Source organism: Dasypus novemcinctus, chromosome 19 (genome assembly GCF_030445035.2).
Source record: "Dasypus novemcinctus isolate mDasNov1 chromosome 19, mDasNov1.1.hap2, whole genome shotgun sequence".
Taxonomy (NCBI): Eukaryota; Metazoa; Chordata; class Mammalia; order Cingulata; family Dasypodidae; genus Dasypus; species Dasypus novemcinctus.
Genome location: NC_080691.1, coordinates 66,647,044 through 66,671,413, shown reverse-complemented (window position 1 = coordinate 66,671,413; position 24,370 = coordinate 66,647,044). Strand labels below are relative to the sequence as shown.

Here is a 24,370-nt window from a genome sequence, read left to right as displayed (position 1 = left end):
ATTCTTTGTCTTGTGTGTTTCTCAATCTGATGTTTATGTTTCAGGGTAGGCCTGCTAAGATTTATTGTATATGGATCATGCTGAAATTCCTGGACATGTACATCTCCCACGTGGGGGACACCCCTGCATGGCTCAGCACTCCCTGTGTGCATCAGCGCTGAGAATGGACCAGCTCCACATGGGTCAAGGAGGCCCGGGGCTTGAACCGCGGACCTCCCATGTGGTAGACGGACGCCGTAACCACTGGGCCAAGTCCACCGCCATATATTATATTTTACATTATAATTTATACTCTGTTCCATGCAATTTTGTACATAATGACAAAATATATAATGGCTTTTATCCATCATTGCAATGTCATGCAGGACAATTCCAATGTTCTGAAGATGCCACAATATTACCCCTATTTTTCCTTCTCCCTCTAGTCATCCAAAATAACGGCATAGACATTACAAGATTCCATCTGCACACAGAATCTTTGAGAAACTAATAAGACATAAATGAATCTGGTCTTTCACACACACCCTGTCATAGACTTTTTTTTTCCCAAATTCTACTCAATTTATTCATTTTTTTAAAAAATATTACATTAAAAAATATGAGGTTCCCATTCACCCCCACTGCCTACACCCCACCACTCCCCCCACAGTAACACTCTCCCCCATTATCATGACACATCCATTGCATCTGGTGCATACATCTCTGGGCATCACTGCACCCCATGGCCTCTGGTCCACACCATAGCCCACACTCTCCCACGTTCCATCCAGTGGGCCATGGGAGGACATACAATGTCCAGTAATTGTCCCTGGAGCACCACCCAGGACAACTCCAAGTCCCGAAAATGCCTCCACATCTCATCTCTTCCTCTCATTCCCCGCACTCAGCAGCTACCATGGCCACTTTTTCCATACCAGTGCCACATTTTCTCGATTACTAACCACAATAGTTCATGAATAGAATATCATTAAGTCCACTCTAATCCTTACTGTATTCCTCCTTCCTGTGGACCTTGGCTTGGTTGTGTCCATTCCACATCTATGTCAAGAGGGGGCTTGGATTCCACATGAATACTGGATGCAATCCTCCTGCTTTTGGTTGTAGGCACTCTAGGCTCCATGGTGTAGTGGTTGACATTCCTCAACTCCATGTTAGCTGAGTGGAGTAAGTCCAATAAATCAGAGTGTAGGAATTGAAGTCTGTTGAGGCTCAGGGCCTGGCTATCCTATTGTCAGTCCAGAGATTCAAATCCCCTAGATATATCTTAAACCCCAGCTCCAACTACAATTCCAGTAAAGTAGCATGAAAGGCTTGTGAAAAGAGATCCCATCTGAGTCCAGCTCCATCACGCAGAAACACTAGCTCCACAGAAGGGCCAACTGACACGGCAGTGAACCCCATCTGCCATGACCATAGAACCTGTGGGTCTCTTTAGCCCTCAAAAGGACCAATACCTGGGGTTGTATCTATTTTATCTGTCTCTGAGACTCTGCTTGGGTGTGCATAAGGGCAATCATTCTGACAACCTCCAGACTCTTTTTTAGAGACTCATAGCCATATGAACTCATTTGTCCTTTCCATTTCGCCCTTACTTTATGTCAAACAGCATTTTAAACTCCTGTTATTATATGTAGACAGGGATATTCTGCTGGTCCACATTGAACCTTTAATTCAAGGTCGTTTTCTAGTTACGTCATCAGCTGGTACTTGGTAGTGATCCCTCGGTGCCAGGGAGGTCATCCCTAGGTGTCATGTCCCACGCTGGGGGGAAGGCATTGCATTTACATGCAGAGTTTGGCTTCGGGACTGGCCACATTTGAGTAACACAGAGGCTGTCAGGAGGGAACTCTTAGGCACAGTGCTGCTGTAGGCCTTGTTCTTATTTCAGGTGTATATGCTCACAAGCATAGTCATTAGTATCAGGGGCTCACTGTTGGACCCTCATTCCTTCCTGGTCCTTACTGTTGCACCTGGGGGACTGCCACTGCTCCCCTAGGGACCACAACAGAACCCCCCTGGTCAGGAACCCAGTACCTCACCAGCTGTTGTTTTTAATTGTTTCCACTATGAGTATATCCAAACATTTCCATGCACCCTGGACACATGCCCTGTATAACTACCTGTCAACCATATATTGCCTGTCAATAACATCCCATACCAGTATTCCTCCACTGCCATTGTTGAACCTCTCTGTGATCCAAAACTTCCTGAAAAGTGAAGCCCAATATAATGTCAGGTTCCCTTACTAGTAAAATGGAACAGAGTGATGAGCTTAAAGGTTAGATATAGAATACATATTGATTTGGAAAAATTCTACATCCTATCTTTTTCTTTTCTTTTTTCCTAATTATTGAGCTTCTCTTCACAAGAGCCTAGATCACAGTAATTCATATATACAATATACAGTAGTCCCACATATCCATTATAAAACCTTTCCCTTCCACAGCGATAATCTTTTAACTTATTCATATCATATTTACTGACACTGATGTACAGATATTGAGACAATAGCTTTCAAACAAGGTAACATTTGTGTTTACATTGTGGTTTATACTTTAGGCTATACAGTTTTCTAAATTTTTTAGTTATCCTATGTTTTACATTATGGTTTACATTATTAGTCTGTTGTCCCCTATATGTTTTTGGTGTAATATTACATATTTTATATCCATCCTTGTGTACTCTTGTGAAACACTTCTTTGGCCCTCACATTTACTTTGGTTCCATGTATTCAATATCTATTTCCCCCTCCCCTTGGGGCCCACAGTGGCAGTCAATCTTCATTTCTTGAGGAGCCATGTTCAGAGATACTTGCAACAGTGTTGAGGGCTTGACTGGCTCAACTGCCCTAATGCCCTGGGAGTCACCCTTTCTCTTGAGAGATAGAGTTCCCTCTATTTGATGACATTAGTCCTCTTCAGGATGTGGGTCTACCTTCACTCTCATTATATGGGTCTCTACTCAATGGTATAACCCACTCTGGCAAAATGAGCATTCAGATATTCCCTAGGAGTCAGTCCTGCATCAGATTATCCCCTTTGAGTATCTTAAACAGGTAACTTTCCTAATTATATTTTGAAAAGATTTTCTCAGCATTTTACTTTCAACCAACACCTGACATCTCCTATGTTCGTATGTTGCCCCTCCCTCCCCCCAATTTCTCGGGAAATATTACCCATCCTCCCATCCCTAGCCCCCCTCAAACCTGCAAAGCCCCACCCAAAGGTAACCCTATTCCCCCATTTTATCTTTTCCTTGTGCACATACTCACCTCCAGCTCATCATAGATTTCATCCATGTAGATGTCAGCTTACATCCTTCCTCTATCCCCTATTTCCTGTAAGCCTATCTTCCAATATCTAGCTCTCTGAGGCAGCTTGCTTATTTCATATCATTGAGGTCATGTAGTATTTGTCCTTCAATGCCTGGGTTGCTTCACTCAACATAAAGTTCTCAAGATTCATCCATGTTATCATGCGTGTTTGTAGTGTATTTGTTCTTAAAGCCGAGTAGTATTCCATTGTATGTATATACCACATTTTATTGATCCCCTCATCTGTTGATGGACATTTGGGTTGATTTCAACTTTTGGCAATAGTGAACAATGCTGCTATGAACATTGCTGTGCATATATCTGTTTGTGTCCTTGTTTTCAGTTCTGCTGGATATATACCCAGCAGTGGTATTACTGGGTCATATGGCAAATCTATGGTTAGGTTTCTGAGAAACCGCCAAACTGTCCTCCAGAATGGTTGGATCCTTCTGCATTCCCACCAGTAGTGGATGAGTGTTCCCATTTCTTCATATCCTCTCCAGCATTTGTATTCTTCTGTTTTTTTCATAGCTGCCAATCTTATGGGAGTGAGATGGAATCTCATTGTAGTTTTGATTTGCATTTCCCTGATAGCTAAAGATTTGGAGCATTTTTTCATGTGCTTTTTAGCCATTTGTATTTCTTCTTTGGAGAAGTGTCTGTTTAAATCTTTTTCCCATTTTTTAAATGGGTTGTTTATCCTTTTATTTTCAAGATATAGGAGTTCTTTATATATGAAAGTTATAAGTCTCTTTTCAGATATATGGTTGCCAAATATTTTCTCCCATTCTGTAGGTTCCATTTTAACATTCTTGACAAACTCCTTTGAGGTGCAGAAGGCTTTAATTTTGAGGAAGTCCCATTTATCTATTTGTTCTTTTGCTGCTCGTGCTTTTGGTGTGATGTTCACGAAGCCATTTCCTATTACAAGGTCTTGTAGCTGTTTCCCTACACTGCTTTCCAAGGTGTTTATGGTCTTGGCTCTTATATTAAGGTCTTTGATCGATCTTGAGTTGATTTTATATAAGGTGTGAGATGGTAATCCTCTTTGATTATTCTACATATGGCTATCCAGTTCTCCAGGCACCATTTGTTGAATAGGCCATTCTCTCCCAGTTGAGAGGGTTTGGTGGCTTTATCGAATATTATATGGCTATATATATGAGGTTCTATATCAGAACTTTCGATTCGATTCCATTGGTCTATGTGTCTCTCCTTATGCCAATACCATGCTGTTTTCACTACTGTAGCTTTGTATTATGTTTTGAAGTCAGGAAGTGTGATTTGTCCAATTTCATTTTTCTTTTTCAATATGTCTTTGGCTATTCAGGGCCTCTTTCCTTTCCAAGTAAATTTCATAGTTAGTTTTTCTAGTTCCTTGAAGAAGGCTGTGTTGCTTTTTATTGGGATTGCAGTGAATGTGTAGATCAGCTTTGGTAGGATAGAAATCTTAATAATATTTAGTCTTCCTATCCATGAACAGGGAATATTCTTCCATTTATTTAGGTCTTCTTTGATTTCCTTGAACAGTCTTGTATAGTTCTCAGTGTATAGGTATTTTACATCTTTAGTTAAATTTATTCCTAAATACTTGATTTTTTAATTTACTATTGTGAATGGTATTTGTTTCTTGATTTCCTCCTGATCTTGCTCATTAATGGTGTACAGAAATGCTACTGATTTTTGCACATTGATCTTATAACCTGCAACTTTACTAAACTCATTTATGTGTTCTAGCAGCTTTGTTGTAGACCTCTCAGGGTTTTCTATGTATAGGATCATGTCACCTGCAAATAATGAAATTTTGACTTCTTCCTTTCCAGTTTGAATGTGTTTTATATCTGGTTCTTGCCTCAGTGCTCGAGCAAGTACTTCTAAGACAATGCTAAATAGAAGGGGAGACAGTGGGCATCCTTGTCTTGTTCCTGACTTTAGAGGGAAGGATTTTAGGATTTCTCCATTGTAAACAATGTTGACTGTAGGTTTTTCATATATACTCTTTATCAAGTTAAAAAAATTTCCTTGTATTCTGATCTTTTGGAGTGTTTTTATCAAGAAAGTGTGCTGTATTTTGTCAAATGCTTTTTCTGCATCTATAGATATAATCATGTGATTTTTTTCCTTCAATCTGTTTATATGGTGTATTACATCTATTTATTTTCTTATGTTGAACCATCCTTGCATACCTGAAATGAATCCCACTTGGTCATGGTATATAATTCATTTAATGTGTTGTTGAATATGATTAGCAAGTATTTTGTTAAGTATTTTTGCCTCTAGTTTCATTAGAGAAATTGGACTGTCATTTTCCTTTCTTGTGGTGTCTTTGTTTGGCTTTGGTAGTAGGGTAATGTTGGCATCATAGGAGTTTGGTAATGTTCCTTCTGTTTCAATTTTTTGGGAAGAGTTTCAGCAGAATTGGTGTTAGTTCTTTCTGGAATGTTTTGTAGAATTCACTTGTGAAGCCGTCTGGCCCTGGGCTCTTCTTAGTTGGGAGGTTTTTAATGACTGACTCTATCTCTTCACTTGTGATTGGTTTGTTGAGATCATCAATTTCTTCTTTCATCAATATAGGCTGCTTATGTGTTTCTAGGAATTTGTCCATTTCTTCTGAGTTGTCAACTTTGTTGGAATATAGTTTTTCAAAGTATGCTCTTATGATAGTCTTTATTTCTGTGGGGTCAGTGGTGATATCTCCTTTTCATTTCTTATTTGCATCTTCTCTCTTTTTTTTCTTTGTTAGTCTCACTAAAGGTTTGTCAATTTTATTGATCTTCTCAAAAAACCACCAGCTCTTGGTCTTGTTTATCTTTTCAAGTGCTTTCTTACTTTCTATTTCATTTAGTTCTGCTCTTATCTTTGTTATTTCCTTCCTTCTTCTTCCTGTTGGATTACTTTGTTTTTTTTTTTTTCTAATTCCTCCAAATGTGCAGTTAGTTCTTCAAAGTTTGCTCTTTCTTCTTTTTTGATATATGAATTTATGGCTATAAATTTCCCTCTCAGTACTGCTTTTGCTGCATCCCATAAGTTTTGGTATGCTGTGTTATCATTATCATTTATTTCAAGGTAGTCATTGATTTCTTTTGATATTTCCTCTTTGACCCACTGTTTTTCTACGACTGTGCTGTTTAATTTCCATATCTTGGTGTGAAATCTGGACCTCTGGCCCTTGCAGATTTCCAGCTTTACTCGACAGTGGTCAGAGATATTCTTTTGTATGATTTTGATCTTTCTGAATTCATTAAGCCTTTCTTTGTGGCCTAGCATATGGTCTATCTTGGAGAATGATCCATGTGCTCTTGAGAAAACTGCATATCCTGCTGTGTTTGGGTGTAATGATCTGTATATGTCTATTAGGTCCGGCTCCTCTAATATACTGTTCAAATATTTTGTTTCTTTAGTGATTCTCTTTTGAGATGTTCTGTCCAGAGTTGATAGTGGTGTATTAAAACCCCCCACTCTAATTGTAGATGCATCTACTCTTTCACTTAGTTTTTCCAGTGTTTGACTCACGTATTTAGAGGCGCCCTTGTTAGGAGCATAAATATTTATGATTGTTCGTTCTTCTTGACAGATTGTCCCTTTCGCTAATATGTAGTATCCTTCTTTGTCTCTCACAATTGTTTCGCATTTAAAGTCTATTTTGTCTGATATTAATATAGCTACTCCTACCTTTTTTTGATTATTGTTTGCTTGTAAGATTGTTTTCCAACCATTCACTTTCAGCCTCCATGGGTCTCTGGGTCTAAGATTTCTCTCTTGTAGACAGCATATAGATGGGTCATATTTCCTCATCCAATGTCCCAGTCTGAATCTTTTCATAGATGAGTTTAATCCGTTGACATTCAGTGTTATTACTTTCAAGGAATTATTTATGTTAGCCATATTTTGATTGGACATGTGTTTGTCATATTTTGTTTGTTCATTTTTTTCTTGTCTTTTTTTTCTTTTTTGTTGCTCTTACACTCTCCTCCAACTCTGCCTGTCCTGTTTTTTTCCTTTCTTCCTGCAGAAGTCCCTTTAGAGTTTCTTGAAGGGGAGGTTTCTTGTTGGCATACTCTTTCAGTTTCTGTTTATCTGTGAATATTTTGAACTCTCCATCATTTTTGAATGCTAGTTTAGCTGGATAGAGTATTCTTGGTTGGAAATTTTTTCTTTTAGTTCCTTGACTGTATCATACCACTGCCTTCTTGCCTCCATGGTTTCAGATGAGAAATCAGCACTTAATCTTATGGAGCTTCCCTTGTATGTGATGGTTTTCTTTTCTCTTGCTGCTTTTAGAATTTTATCTTTGTCTTGAGAATTTAATACTTTGACAAGTATATGTCCTGGGGTGGGCCTATTGGTGTTTATGATGTTTGGGGTGTGCTGTGCTTCTTGGATATGTACATTTGTCTCTTTCAGTAGATTTGGAAAGTTTTCAGCCATTATTTCCTGCAACACTCCTGCTGATCCCTTTTCCTTCTCTTCTCCTCTGGGATGCCTATAATACATATGTTTGTGCATTTTGCATTGTCATTCAGGTCCCTAAGTCCTAGCTGGATTTTTTCTATCTTTTTATCAATCAATTCTACTATCTGTTTGATTTCCAATGTACTGTCTTCCACATCACTAATTCTCTCCTCTGCCTCTTCTAATCTGATGTTGTTTGCTGCAAGTGTATTTTTGATTTCTTGAACTGTGGTGTTAATTCCCATCATATCTGTTATCTTTTTGTGTATGTCCACAATTTCCCCTCCAAGTGTTGTCTTCATACTGTTAACCTCTTCCTTTACTTCATTAAATTTGTCTGTGATACATGTTTTGAGATTTTTAATTGCTTGTGTGAAGTTCTGCTCCTGGTTTTTAGTTTGTTCATTGGATTCAGCCATGTTTTCATGACTACTGGTTTGGTTTGTAATTTTTGTTGCTGTCTGGTCATCATTTTATCTTGATGGGTTTATTCAGTTCCTTAGCTTCTTTGTCCAGTCTTGGGTATTAAATAGCTGTTGTTTTTGCATAAGTGTTATATCTTCTCTTTGTCACTTTGTTCTTCTTATTCTAATTTCTTATTGCTGGCTGAGTTCACTTTGAAGGAATGTATTAGGGCCAGGGAAAGGCAATTGTGTATGAAAGGAAAATGTGTAAAGTAGTATTGGTAATAAATGTTAACAGAGCCACAGTATGAGATCTGGGAGGATGGATATTAGATTTATGTAAGTTGTGTAGAGTTATAGCAGTAGGTAGAGTACCTATAATGAGGTAGTCAACTGAATATGGAAGGAATATGGTATGAATTAAAAAGCTAGTGTTTTCATGAGAGAGGGAAAGAGAAAAGAAAGCAATAGTTTCAAGAGTGGATAAAAGACAGAAAACAAACCAAAGGCATTAGAAATTAAGAGTTAGACAATTCGGGAATCAAAGAAAGGGAGGTGGAATGTGGGACAGACAGTAGATGATGGAGGATATCAAGATGTGGGGGAAAGGGGATAGTGTAGTTAGTCAAAATCAATTCACACAGAAATGAGACAATGGAGGATGAGGAAGCCCAGCAAATATGAAGTGTTCCCTGCAGCACCTATTGTATAATTAAGATAAAATAAAATAAGAAGAAAATGAGGGACAAGAGAGAAAAGAAAAAGAGAAGAAAGAAAGAAAGAAAAAGGGGGTGGGTAAAGGGAGGGGAACAAGTAAGGAAAAGGGAAAAAGATATAGAACAACCACAACAGCAACAACAAAAAACGCCCTTAATTAACTGAAAAAAAAAAAGACTTTGGGGGATACGATGGGAGATAAGACTAGGAGATAATGCAATGTTAGCAATCAGGACAATAAAAAATGAAAAATAAAATAAAATAACAAAACAAAACAAAAACAAAAAGAAAAAAATGCAATCATTGAGGGCTAGGACATTCAAGGACCTCAGATGGACCTCAGGGCATGATGGATTCAGGGATGGAAAGTCTGTTATATTGCAGACTCAAGAGATGTGAGTCTCTGGGGTTTGGGCCACCAGGGTTTAAGGGACTCAGACCTGGCAACCTCAAATCTGGTTAACAGGGAGCCTGGGAGCACAGCAGTGCAACACAGCCTTCAGGTATTCCCGCAGCTGGGTGCCAGCCCTATGGGGGAGGTCACATCCGCAAACTCTGACCTATGTGTCAGAAACCCGCAATTCACCCTGTCACTCGTGTCTCTTCTGTGGCTGTATCACCAATTCAACTTCAGGACACCTCCCGCCCTGTAAGCCCCCGAAATGGCCACCTGGGGGCGCCTCTACACTACAGCCAATTTAATGTCATTGCAGATCAGTAGCCAGGCCCAGGGGGCGGGGCTCCAGCCGGAAACACCGATATCAGAGTCCAAAACCAAAATTCCCACGCTTTGTAAAATATTCCCCTAATCGGCTTCCAGACGTCTCCCATCCTGCCAGTCCCTGAAGCAGCCTCCTGGTGACATCTCTTTATTGCAAGCAATTTAAGGCCACTGCATATCGGCAGCCGGTCTTGGGGGCGGGGCTCTAACCGGAAGCACTATTATTTGTGTCCGCAATCAAAAATTCCCCGACTGGCAATAAAACTCCTGTCTGTCTCCCCAAATCGGTCTGCGAAGGCCTCCTGCCCGCTCAGGGCTTATGAATTCCCCAGTATCACAGAGCCTCCAGGAATTGCCATGGGAGAGCCGGTGCCATGGCTCCGCCCACCCCAGGAGGGAGCGTCCCCCATGCAGCCCCCACCTCCATGTAATAGAGCCTCAATTTTATTTTATACACGAATTTTCTCTGTTACCTTCCCACCAAATCAATGTCCAGACACCTCCTGCCCTGCAAAATCCTGAAACAGCCTGGTCCCGAAGAATTTCCAACGCTGCCCAGCCACTTCTTTGCAGGAGAGATTATCAGGTGTGCTCACTCAGCCACCATCTTGCCCGCCCCGCCCCCCCATCATAGACTGTTAAGAGGATACATTCACTCTCATTGTCAGTGTTTGACTTTGTTCTGGAGGAAATAAAGTAACCTTTAAGCACATCTGGAGTACATGTATGTTAGTTAATATCAATCCAGAGTTTGCATGAAAGGCTGATCCAATACACTAACTGCTCAGTTGATCTCTCAGAGTTTGCACAACTCTCATACAGCCAAAGTGCTGTAAGGAACAATTATCAAGGTGGCCTGGAGCAAATGATCCCTGGTTTTAAGTCACACAATAGAACATCTGGGAGGTATGACCGGCATTCTTCTGCTCATAAAGAAGAGAATATCTAAGATGACAATCACCAACCCAGGACAAAACACAGGTTTAGAAAAGAAGAAATGTAGCCCATACTTCATGTCATTCTGATTTTCTTGGTAGGAGGCTAAACTCTGAACGAGGACTAAATTTTTAAAAAACAATTTTTGAAGACACTGTTCAAAATATTTTGCTATAGTTAGTATATTTTTGTTAGCTCCTGTCACTCAAGATGATATATGTCATACCACTTGCCAGCTATAAATGTATGAAACACAGCTTAGGGTCTAAAGCTGAGGAATAAAGCATCAAAATATTAAAATATATAATGTGCAAGAAACGTTTATAAAAATAATAATGAAATAGAAATAATTGCCCATCCTAAAAAATAGGATAAAAATCCAGAAACAATAAAATGAAGAAAACCAGTCTTTGGGTATATTGTTCAAAGACATGAATACATGATCCTCAATATTCTCAAAGTGAGAAATATAAAAAACAAAGAAAGATTTAAAGGAGATCATAAGCCAATGAATGAACAATTTGAGAATATTAGTTAAGAGATAGAGATTTTAAAAAGGAACCAAAGGAAAATATTGGAATTGATTAACACAATAAGAAATTCCCTAGAGGATTTTAAGAGTCAATTAGAACTGACAATAAAAAGAATCAATGATCTAAAAAATAATACAATTGAAATAAATTAGTCTGAAAGCAAAACATAAAAAAAAAACTGGAAATAAGTGAAGAGAGCCTTAGAGACTTGTGGGACAACATCAATCATATTAATATATACATAATATGTGTCTTCAAAGAAGAATAGAGAATGATATGAAGAAATATTGAAAGACATAATGGCAGGAAACTTTCCAAATTTAATGAAGACATGAATATACACATTCAAGTAACTCAACAAACACAATGGAAGATAAAATTGTACAGAATCATGTCCAGATAAATAGTACTCAAACTGGTGATGGATGTAGGATGACTGAAGTAACTTGTTTCTCTCCCTATTGCTAAGATACAAAATAAAGAATTACATGTCAATTAGAAGATAATGAGATGCAATCCTCTGTTGGTGCCAAATTCTGTTTCCTCTAGTCAGGAGCATCCTGATGAAGAAATGAAGTATGAAAACCAACTTCAACTGTTTGGCTGGACCTATGCAGAAGAAGCCCCTGGCTGTCCTCACTTAAACTTGCTTAATTAACATAGTAAAATTCTCACCCAAGGGTAGTTAATTCCCCTTTTTTATCATGCAATGTATATGCAAGCGTGACTTTCTGAACATACTAATGATGCAGTTATATAACTAGCTGTATATGTTCACCCATATGTAAAAGCTAATGTATAATCAAAGCAAATGCTAAGTAATAACAGGTATTTAAGCAAGAGTAAAACTGCAGCACAGGGAATTGGGTCTGAATTGCTTTAGGCTGACATTGGCTCCTGCCTGCAGACATAGTAAATGTAAGTTCTGCCTAAATCTCATGTTATTTTTTTTTTTTCCTCAACATCTCTGGTTATCCCCAAAAGTCCATCTTTGGGGCCTACCAAATTCATAGCTCTGCTAGGAATAAAATAAATAAATAAAAATGATGACCAGAGAAGGCTTTCAAGGCGAGCTGTGGAGGGGGTTGTCAGCACTGGGGCACCCTCAACTCCAGTGGTCACTTGGGATTTTCCCAAAGATTCAGGGGTTTACCTGGGGAAGAGTCCCTTTCCAGCCACCAATAGAATCAACTCACAAGGTTAGGACAGAGAACCAGTTTTTCTCTTTCCCTTGGCAGGTAATTTCATTCCTTTATTTATTACTTCTGTTTTTTATTTGTTTGTTTATGGCTGATCATGAGTTAGTGTTTGGTTTAGTTTTCCCATTTCTCTTCAGCTTTGGGTAACTGTGATTTAGCATTTGGTTTACCTTTGCTAAGGTAGTAAAGGTTTAGTTACAGTGGGAGAGGCTCTGTGGGTTTTAGTTCCACTCCCTCAGTCCCTTAAAGGGGAAGCCCACTGCCTTTTGTGTATTTATTTTCTTTACTCTCTCTCTTTTTGTTGCCATGGGGAATGAGGTGTTGGAAACTGAGTTCATACCATTATAATGCATCCAAAAAACTGATCTCAATTTAGGGGATCTGAGTTACGAAAATACAAATTAATTATATTTTGTAATGAAGTGTAACATAAATACAGGTTAAATAACAAAGAAGCTTAACTAGAAAACATATTTTAAAATTTTAACACTTTACTGCAAATAAATTTGTTTTAGAAAAAGCAAGAAAAATGGCAAAAGTCCCTTATGTTCAAATCTTCTTTGAGTTGTGAACAATAAAGAAACTAAAAAACTGTGGGCTATTGTTTAAATACCCTTCAGTTGTGGTTAAAGATCTGAAAAGCATTAAAATTCTAAAAAGTGAACTGATAGAAAACTTGGAAACAGCCATACCAAATGAGTAAGAATTATGAGTCAAATTATTAAGCTTCATGGTTCTGTTGTTGTGTCTCAAATCTTGTGTGTTTGTTTATTCAGTGTATATTTTTATAACTCCCAGTGGTAATATTAAATTAACAAGTAATAATTGTTAAAAGATCTTTTTTTCAAATGGCTAAAAATTAAATAAGTGCTTATAATAGTATACAAAGTAGAATCATTTTTATCAAAATAACTTTTGTACTTTAATCTTACTGTGTCCAGAAACTCCAAAATAATTAATGAACTTTTTAGGGTTGTTGGGGGGTATTGGAAAGACTTCATCCTTCTTTTAGCTCAAATATGTATGTGTTAATCAGAAAAGGTTGTGTATGGGAATGGAGGACCAGTGGAAAGTTGTTTTTAAAAAAGTAAACATGACTTACCAAATCCAATGGATGTGTCATGATGATGGGAACGAGTGTTGTTGGGAGGGGGAGAGGGGGGGTGGGGGGGTGGGGTTGAATGGAACCTCACATATATATTTTTAATGTAATATTATTACAAAGTCAATAAAAAAAAAAGTAAACATGGCAATAGCACAGACTCAAGCAGTAAAAGGTTGTGGACCCTGTGAATTGGATGTAGTCAGCACCAATATGAGCTTTGGATGGGGTTTGTGGCAAAGGCAACATTCTAAGCAAATATCCCTTGGAATTTTTTTTATTAAATTGTCTTTTTTTAAGATGCATAGATCACAACAAATGTTACATTAAAAAATATGAGGTTCCCACATACCCTACATGCCTCCCACCCCCCCCCCCCCAACTCCTGCCACATCAACAACCTCCCTCATCATTGTGGCACATTCATGGCATTTGGCAAATACATTTTGGTGCACTGCTGCAACACATGGGCTATAGTTTACATTGTAGTTTACACTCTCCCTCACTCCATTAAGTGGGTTATGGCAAGATACATAATGTCCTGCATCTGTCCCTGCAATATCATTTAGGACAGCTCCAAGTCCCAAAAATGCCCCCAAACTCATCTCTTCTTCCCTCTCCCTGCCTGCAGCAACTACTGTGGCTACTTTCTCCAGATGAATGCTACAGTTTCTTCCATTATGATATTGTCCCTTGAAAAAGCAACTGTGGACAACACACCACTCCCTGTTGCAAATAGAGAGCTTAACCCAGTAGTGTCTGGTCCTTCTGAAAACTACCATCCTTATCCAGGGGTGAATTGGAAATACTAAAAACAAGAAAAGAACAGTAGACTATAGTAGACTGCCCTCTATGGGAGAGGAATTTGTGTAAGAACATCTAAAACACCTGCAAGCAATGACAAGCAACTATCTATCATATAATGGGTCACTCTTCTAACACCCCCCTTGGGAATGTTGAGGATGCCCTCACAAAGTTCTGAAACTGTACCCTTCAAGCCTGAAAAATAGCAGAGTAACTCCACAGAAAAAGCAGATATTGTGGATACTAGACACTGTGGCAGCAGTTCCAGCTACCTGTTACTCACTAGAAGCTTGTATACATCAACCATGAGTGTCAATTGTACTCACCCCAATGACTGCAACAATTACCTCACTGGTGGAAATCACGAGGAGAGCAAACTAAACCTGATGGGAATAAAGATTGGGAATAACAATTATTATAGTAGAGATACATGAAATTGAGAATAAAAAATAATAGAGAACATCAAAGAAACCATTAGTTTGTTCTGTGAAAAGATCAATAAAATTGACAAAACCTAAGCTAACCTGAAAAAAAAAAAGAGAATGAAAATAAATAAGAAATGAAAGGAGGGACAATATCATCAAACTTTAAAATGATCTAAAAATGTTTAAGTAGATGAAAGAAGGTATAGAGAAAGAACTAATGGATACTAGGAAAACAATGAATAAATAATAAAGTCTAGGTAAAGAGACAGAAATTTTAAAAAGGAACTAAAAAGAACTATTGGAGGTGAAGACAAAAATAAGTTAATGGAAAAGTGACCAGCAGTCTTTCAGAAGATGTGAGCTGCCAGAAGAAAGAATCAGTGAAACTGAAGACAAGGCACTTTAAAGAAATCAGGCTGAGGAGCAGAAAGAAAAATGAAACATTAGAATTGCCTAAAACAGCCATGGGACATCATCAGGGCACCAGTATATGCATTATGGTAGTCCCAGAGGAGATGAAAACAAGAAAGGGGCAAAAGGAATTTTTTAAAAAATGAGAGAAAATTTCCAAAACTTAGCAAAAGACATGAATATCTATATCCAAGAAGCTCAGAAAATACCAAATAGGATAAAAAGGAAGAAATATATACCCCATCATATATTGATTATGCTATAAAATGCAAAGAATAAGGAGAGAGTTCCAAAAGTTGAAACATAAAAGCTATGTGTTGCAAACAAAAGAGGCTGAATAAGGATAAGTGCCAATTTCTTATCAGAAATACTAATGTGCTGAAGGAAAACAATTATCAGCCAAGAATTTTATATCTTTTAAGAATCTATTTCAGGGAAGTGGACTTGGCTCAGTGGATAGGGCATCCACCTACCACATGGGAGGTCTGCTGTTCAAACCCCAAGCCTCCTTGACCCGTGTGGAGCTGGCCCATGAACAGTGCTGATGCACGCAAGGAGTGCCCTGCCACGCAGAGGTGTCCCCCGCATAGGGGAGCCCCACGCACAAGGAGTACATCCCATAAAGAGAGCCACCCAGGTTGAAAGAAAGTGCAGCCTGCCCAGGAATGGTGCCGCACACACGGAGAGCTGACACAACAAGATGACACAACAAAAAGAAACACAGATTCCCAGTGCCGCTGATAAGGACAGAAGCAGTCACAGAAGAACACACAGCAAACAGACACAGAGAGCAGACAACTGGGAGGGGGGGAAGGGGAGAGAAGTAAATAAAAAAATAAATCTTGAAGTGGACTTGGCCCTGTGGTTAGGTTGTCTGCTTGCCACATGGGAGGTTTGCGGCTCAAATCCTGGGCCTCCTTGACCCGTGTGGAGATGACCCGTGTGGAGCTGGCCCACACGCAATGCTGATGTGTGCAAGGAGTGCCGTGCCACGCAGGGGTGTCCCCGCGTGGGGGAGCCCCAACCACAAGGAGTGCACCTCGTGGGGAAAGCCACCCAGTGCAAAGGAGAGTGCAGTCTGCCAAGGAATGGCGATGCACACATGGAGAGCTGACACAACAGGATGATGCAACAGGGAGAAATACAGATTCCCGTGCTGCTGACAACAGTGGAAGTGAACAGGGAAGAACTCGCAGCAAGTGGACACAAGAACAGGCAACTGGGGCTGGCGGGGGGGGGGGGGAGGGCAGAGAAATAAATAAATAAATCTTTAAAAAAATAAAAAATAAATCTTTAAAAGAAAAAGAATCTATTTCATAAATGGGTAGATTAAAGTATTATCATACAAACTGAAGAGGAAGTACATTACCACTAGATTTGACCTAAAAGCAATGCTTGAGGGAGTTCTTCAGACTGGAATGAAAGGACAATAAACTGGATATAAACAACATAAAGAAACAAAAACTTGCAGTAAGGCTTACCATATTGGTAATTATAAATGCCAGTATTATTGTCTTGTACTATTTGGTATGTAACTCCACTTCTTTGTTTCTACAGGAGCTAAAATGCAAATACATAAGAAGTAATCATAAGGTTAAAATATTCATAAACAGAAACTAAGAGAGTTTGCAAAAAATAATCCACCTTTGAAGGAAATATTAAAGAAGCCTTAGAACCTGAAAGAAAAAGAGAAGAGAGATAGGCATGAAAGAGTAAAAAAGAAAGAATAGCAGAAAGGATTACCAAAATAGTTAAAAGACAGACAAATATAAGACATGACATATGAAAACCAAAGAATAATATGGAGGAAGTAAATATGAATTTAAAGTAATATCATTGATTGTGAATGGATTAAATTCCCCAATAAAAAGTTACAGGCTGACAGAATAGGTAAAAAGCAAACAAACATGGGTTATCCATATGCTGCTTACAGGAAACTCATCTTAGACACATTGATAGAAACCTGCTGAAAGCAAAAGTTTGGAAAAAGATACTCCATGTGAATAGTAACCAGGAAAGAGCAGGGATAGCTATACTATATCAGACAAAACAGACTTTAAGTGCAAAAATTTATAAGAAATACAGAATGTCATTATATATTAATAAAAGGAACAATCCACCAGGAAAACATAACTGTCATAAATATTTATGTCCTAATCAGGGTGCACCAGAATACATGAGACAAATACTGGGAACACTGACGGGAGAAATAGAAATCTCTACAGTAATCATTCGAGACTTCAATACTCCACTCATATTATTAGATAGAACAACTAGACAGAAGATCAACAAAGAAACAGAGAACTTGAACAATATGATAAATGAGTTAGGTGTAAGAGACATACACAGAACTCTGCATCCAAACTCAACAGGTTATAGATCCTTCTCAAGTGCCCATGGATCTTTCTCCAGGATAGACCACATGTTAGGGCATAATGCAGCTCTCAATAAATATAAAAAGAATGAAACTATAAAAAAAACACTTTCTCTGCTCATAATGGAATGAACCTGGAAATCAATAATAACAGGAAAAAAGTAAATTTGAAAATGTCTGGAGGCTGAACAACACACTCATAAATAATCAGTGGGTCAAAGAAGAAATTGCATGTGAAATCAGTAAACATTGAGAAAAAAGAAAATAAGAACACAACTTCTCAAAACTAATGAGATACAGTGATGCTAGTCTTGAGAGGGAAATTTATAGCTCTAAATTCCTATATCATAAAAGAAGAGTTAAACCCAAAGACTTAACTGAACAACTAGAGAAACTAGAAAAAGAACAGTAAACCAGTCCCAAAGCAAGCAGAAGGAAATAATAAAGATTAGAGCAGAAATAAATGAAATTAAGAACAACAACAACAAAAACAATAGAGAAAATAAAATCGAAAGCTGGTTCTTTGAGAAGATCAATAAAATTGACAAAACCTTATCTAGACTAACAAAGAAAAAAAGAGGGAAGAGGCAAATACCATCAGAATTAAAAGGGGGAAGTTACAACTGACGCCACAGAAATAAAAAGAATCATAAGAGGATATTATGAGAAACTTTATGCCAACAAACTAAACAACCTAGATAAAATGGACAAATTCCTAGAAATGCACAACCAAACTGCACTGACACTACATGAAATACAAGAACTTAACAAACCAATCTCATTTAAGGAAATTGAATCCATCATCAAAAATTTTCCAGCAAAGATAGGTCCAGGATCAGAAGGCTTCCAGGTGAATTTTATCAAGTATTTTAAAAAGAATTAACACCAATCCTGTTTAAACTGTTCCAAAAAAAAAAAAAAAAAAAAAGAGGAGGGAAAATTACCCAATACATTTTATGAAGCCAACATCACCCTAATACCAAAGCCAGATAAAGATATTAAAAGAAAAGAAAAGTACAGACCAATCTCTCTAAAGAGCATAGATGCAAAAAATCTCAATAAAATATTTGCAAATCAAATCCAACAGCATATCAAAAGACTTAGACATCATGACCAAGTGTGATTTATTTCTGGTATGCAAGGCTGGTTCACCCTAAGAAAATCGATCCATGTAATATACCATATTAACAAATTGAAGGAAAAAAAATGATCATCTCAGTCAATGCAGAAAAGTCATTCAACAAAATCTAGCATTCTTTTTTGATAAAAACACTTCAAAAGATAAGAATAGAAGGAAAATTCCTCAATATGATAAAAGGTATATATGAAAAACCCACAGCCAACATCATATTCAATGTGAAATGTTGAAAACTTTCCCCATAAGATTTGGGACAAATCTAGTTCTAGCTAGAGCAATTAGACAAGAAAAGAAAAGGTATCCAAATAGGAAAAGAGGAAGGAAAACACTCACTGTTTGTGGGTAACATGATCCTGTACTTAGAAAATCCTGAAGTATCCACAACAAAGCTACTTGAGCTAATGAATGAGTTCAGCAAAGTGGCAGGATAAAGATCAACATGAAAACATCAGTAATGCTTCTGTACACTAGCACTGAACAATTTGAGTAGGAAATTAGGTGGGAAATTCCATTTTCAATAGCAATGTAAAGACTCAAATACCTAGGAATTAATTTAACCAAAGAAGTACAAGACCTTTATGCAGAGAACTACAGAACAATGCTAAAAGAAATTTTAAAAGACCTAAACAAATGGAAAGACATTTTGTGTTCATGCATTGAGAGAATAAATTGGTGAAGATGTCAATCTTACCCAAACTGATTTATAGATTCAATGTAATACCAATCAAAATCCCAACAGCATACTTTATAGAATTAGAAAGGTAATTACCAAATTCATTTGGAAGGGAAAGTACACTCAAATAGACAAAACCATTTTAAAAAAGAAAAGTGACATAGAAGAATTTCACTGTCTGAACTTGAAAAAAGCCATAGTGGTCAAAACAGCATGGTACTGGCATAAAGAAATTTATATGGATGGGTAAAGGGTTTCAAAGCCATCCTAAAACCATCTTGAAAAAGAAGAATGAAATTGGAGGCCTCATCCTTCCGATCTTAAAATTTATTATAATGCCACACTAATAAAAACTACATGGTACTGGTACAAGAATCTTGAATAGAGGTTATGAAGGCACCAGATTGGGATAGGGTATGGAAAGTTAAGGCTTAAAACACATGGAGCACCTTTTTAGAATAATAGAAAAGTTTAAATAAGGGATTGTGGTGATGGTAGCACAGCATTATGAATGCAATTAACAGCACAGAATGGTATCTCTACATATGATTAAAAGGATAAATGTTTAATTAACATTAAACATATGGTAACAGAATTAAAATAACAATAATCCATATAGCATCACTAAAAAAACAGTGAATGCTAAGTTAATACGTGGACCTTAATTTATAGTACAAATATAAAAATGAACTTTCATCAATTGTAACAAATATTCCATAGCAATGCGGGTTTTTTGGTGGGGTGGTATATATGGGGATTCTGTATTCTATGCATGATTGTTCTGTAAACCCACAACTTCTCTAAAAATAAAACATAAATAAAAGGATGTAGAGAAAAAATTTAAAAAGGATGTAGAAATATGTTTGTTTTATATACAAGCATATAAAAGTTACTATACAAATTAGCACTCTTAGAAAAAATAAAAAAATGTATTCCACAGATATATGCACTAATATAAAATAACAACGGAGACATTTTTTTGAAAGAACCAAAAATAATTAGCAGATACTGAAAGCACATAAAGAAAAATCTGACAGAATAATGTGGAGGAATGAAATTTATAAAATATTTTACATTGAATAATGCCAGGAATAAAGTCTCAATGTTGTTGAAATGTAGGACAAAGAAGTCATGTTTCCTTTCTGTTTCTCACTCCTGAGTTTTTGCCAAAATTATTTTACTCTTAAATAAAAATCTATTCGAATCCCACCAATAAAATTTCAGGAAATACATTAGTCATCAAATTAAGTACTTTTTTAACTCATATTATATGTAGTTACACTTCATGATTATAGAAAAATTGATTTCAGTGTTGGTTAATGGTGATTTTACAATGGTAATCACACAGTATTGAGGTCATACTAACATAGTAATTCTCCAATTAGTATTTCATTTGGCTTAAATCCTAAAGTCTCCTATTGTGAAATAAATTGATGCTGTACTTTTTATTCTCCAAAGTGTCTCTCTTAAGTATCACTGAAGTTTTGATGATTTGATGTATTGTACTTCCCAAACTAATGAAGTATGTAATACATTGTTTTGAAACTCCTTTAAAGATACAAACAAATTCTCTCATGAAATTGGAATATAAACTGTTTTTCCTCTAAGAGTTGCTTCTATATCTACATGAAAATTGATTTCATTTAATTAATAATTGCCTGATATCAAAGAAACTTTTGACCTAATTATATATAGAAGAAGTGAATATTTGGAAACTAATATAATTATAAAATATTTATTCATTTCAACACTCATTTGTAATTTCTTCTCTCATGTATCTTAAAGTAAAATAAAAACCAATATACTAAAATAATAAAACAAATTGCAGAATCATTGTTATACTAAATACAATACACCTGCTCTGTCTATGAATTAGGTGACACTGACAAAAATGACTGCAAAAACTCCACCATGTTTCTTCTTGTGATGCCTCAAAACTGTCCATTCATCAGCTGGTGCATGCACCTGGAAGGAAATTATTTATGGTACACTAGCCAACATAGAATGCATTAAAATTTTGTTTTTACAAAAGGCTAATATTGCATATGTCAAGGTATATCATAAATACTTAGTGATAAAATCAAATGTACTGAAAATACAGTGTGATAAAAAGTAGATATACATGTAAACTGCATTATATAATAAAAATAATTGGAGGTAAATATAAAGAATAACATTTATGAATGATTTCATTTTCTTTTCTGAATTCTGTTGCATTCTAATTTCAGTGTAATGAACCAGTTTTATTTCCATGCTAGTGGCATAGTTCTAAACATAAAAATGTTTCATTGTGAAAAATATGCTCTCACAGCCCTGGTGGTTAATGTCCTGGCCTTTCAATCACAGTGTAGTTAAGTATTTCTCTAGAAATACCTTCCTTGTTAACTAATAAAAGAACAAATGCATCACAAAGTAATATAAGAAATTGTGCTCAAATTTTATGATTTTTAGGGAGATGAAACTCTCTGGTACAAGCCTAATATGGATGCATTTATTCTTGAACTTTTATCCTTGGAAGTGTGCCAAGGAATCTTCCTTGAATTTGGTCCCAGGGATGAATGGATGTTCATTACCAACAACCCTCAATATAAGAGGTGTTGTGGCATTACAAGGGTAAAATGCAAGGGATACTCTGCTCTGCTTGTGTTCACAGGGGCTTCCTAGACAACTTGAGAGGAGCAATTTCCAGGTGAACATTCTATTTGATTATGACCTGAACACAAATATGTGTTGATGTAATTTAACTCAGAATAAAACAAATATGCATGTAGACATGTTTAAAAATAATTTATCAAAAAGGAGGCAATATAACCAAAATGTTAGGCACCCTAAATGCTTTACATATTTTATTTGTAAAACAATTATGAGGTTAACAAATTTCTAGAGAGAAACAATATCAGAAAGTTTTTTTTACCACCTTTGGCTTATGGTAAGTATTATCCTCAAAAGTAGAATTTTAGTTTGCATCTAATAAAATCTGGGTATCATTAGAGGAATATACATGTACATATGACATCTTTCAGGCTTTAGATAAGTAATGTTAGGATTTGTGGAATGGAAATATAGAATTCATGGAAGGAGAGTTCATGTGCAAACAATGCACACATTTGAAAATATAATTTATGGAAGAATTTTTCTTTTAAATTTTAAGGAAAAATAACATATCTTCTAAATATTATCACTAATAGATGTTCTATAATATTTATTACACCCCAGTAAAGTGCCATAAGATTTTATTTCTGATGTCTTATTTGTGTTAAATAACATTGGATACAATAAAACAGTGCATGACTCATTATAGGTCTCTATCATTGTTTATTATACAACTAGATTTTTTTTGTTCTACTGATTTAAATATAAATAAGAATGTAGTATTATAAGCATGCTCTCTGAACTCAATTTATCTTGGCAGAACTCCAGAGCCAATGATTAATGGTTCTGATAATGGATAATTTACTTAATTTCTGTGCCCTTTTTTATCATCTAAAAATATGTACAATATTTGTACAATATTTTATCTGCATAAATGTGTTAATGTGTTAATAAAGGGAATGTGTTAATAAAGGAAAATATTTATAACACTGTCAGGTTCATTCTAATTATGCAGCATATATGGGATTCTATCATATAATATCCAAATGATGACATATAACTTATTTACCTTTGGCAGTCAAACTAATATTATTTCACATATTTTTTGAACGACTCTTTATTCTTTTTTAAAAAACACTAAACTAATTTAAAAACAAGTCAGATGATTCACAAACACACATAAAAACCTTTTAGAAGTTATTCCTACTAAGTTTTAACTTTGGATTCTCAACATTTTAGGGCAATTGGACAAGATGGGTAGAAGGAATAACACAAATGTGCCTGACTTCATTCTTATGGGGTTGACAGATTCTGAAGAGATCCAGCACGTACTCTTTATGCTATTTCTCCTGATATACCTGATTACCCTGCTGGGGAATGCAGGGATGATACTGATAATTCGCCTGAATCTACAGCTTCACACCCCTATGTACTTTTTTCTCAGTCACCTGTCATTCCTTGATCTCAGTTATTCATCAGTCTTCACACCTAAAACCTTAGAAAACTTACTGACTTCTAACAAATATATTTCATTCACTGGCTGCTTCACTCAGATGTATTTTTTTGTCTTCTTGGCTGCCACTGAATTTTTCTTTCTCTCTTCAATGGCCTATGACCGCTATGTAGCTATCTGCAATCCTCTTCACTACCCAGTCATTATGTCCACCAGACTCTGTTGTACCCTTATCGCTGGGTCCTACATGACTGGCATTACTGAATCGTTAGTTGTTGTTCTTTACATGAACAGTTTGCATTTCTGCAAATCCAATGTTATATATCACTTTTTCTGTGACACAATCCCAATTTTAGCCCTGTCCTGCACTGACACTCATGACACTGAAACTGTGATAATCATTCTCGCTGGCACCACTCTAATGGTGTCTCTTGCCACAATCACTGTGTCTTATGGTTCCATTCTGTCTACTATTCTGAAAATAAATTCCACTTCAGGAAAGCGCAAAGCTTTCTCTACTTGTGCCTCTCACCTCCTGGGAGTGACCATCTTTTATAGCACCATGATTTTTACTTATTTAAAACCGAAGAACTACTATTCCTTGGGAAAAGATCAAGTGGCCTCTGTGTTTTATACTATGGTGATTCCCATGCTGAATCCACCCATTTATAGTCTTAGGAACAAAGAAGTGAAAAATGCTTTCATTAGAGTCATGCAGAAGAGATAGATAAGTCTCCAGGCTACTGAAATGACAGTGACACTGACTATTTATGTTCATCTTTTCTTCCTTTCCTATTGAGTATTTACTTGGTCTCTCTCTCTAAATACTACAAAATCATTTAGTTTTCATTTCTTTCAAGTCATCCTCTACTTAACCACACATGATCTGGAACATTGCCAATGGTATGTTTTGAGTAATTCACATAGTAATTGGAAGTCATGAAATATGGGCTAAGTACATGGTCTGAATTTAAAGGCAAAGAATGTGAAAAAAATGTGTGGTGTTATCTTTCAAACTTTAACATTAAATCTCTATGCATGTTCCAAATTCACAGTATTCTAATATGGAGAATACTTTCATAATCATTCCACTTTTTCTTTAGAGAAGAAATACAGCACAATG

At 36.6% G+C, this 24,370-nt stretch overlaps 1 protein-coding gene across 1 annotated transcript; it reads left to right on the top strand.

Annotated features, from left to right (window-relative positions):
- The first annotated feature begins 23,047 nt into the window (after positions 1-23,047).
- LOC101441663 (olfactory receptor 8H1-like) lies at positions 23,048-23,974 on the top strand. Its single transcript, XM_058281099.1, has one exon. It carries the CDS (start codon positions 23,048-23,050, stop codon positions 23,972-23,974), a length of 927 nt encoding a protein of 308 aa, XP_058137082.1.
- Positions 23,975-24,370: the final 396 nt, after the last annotated feature.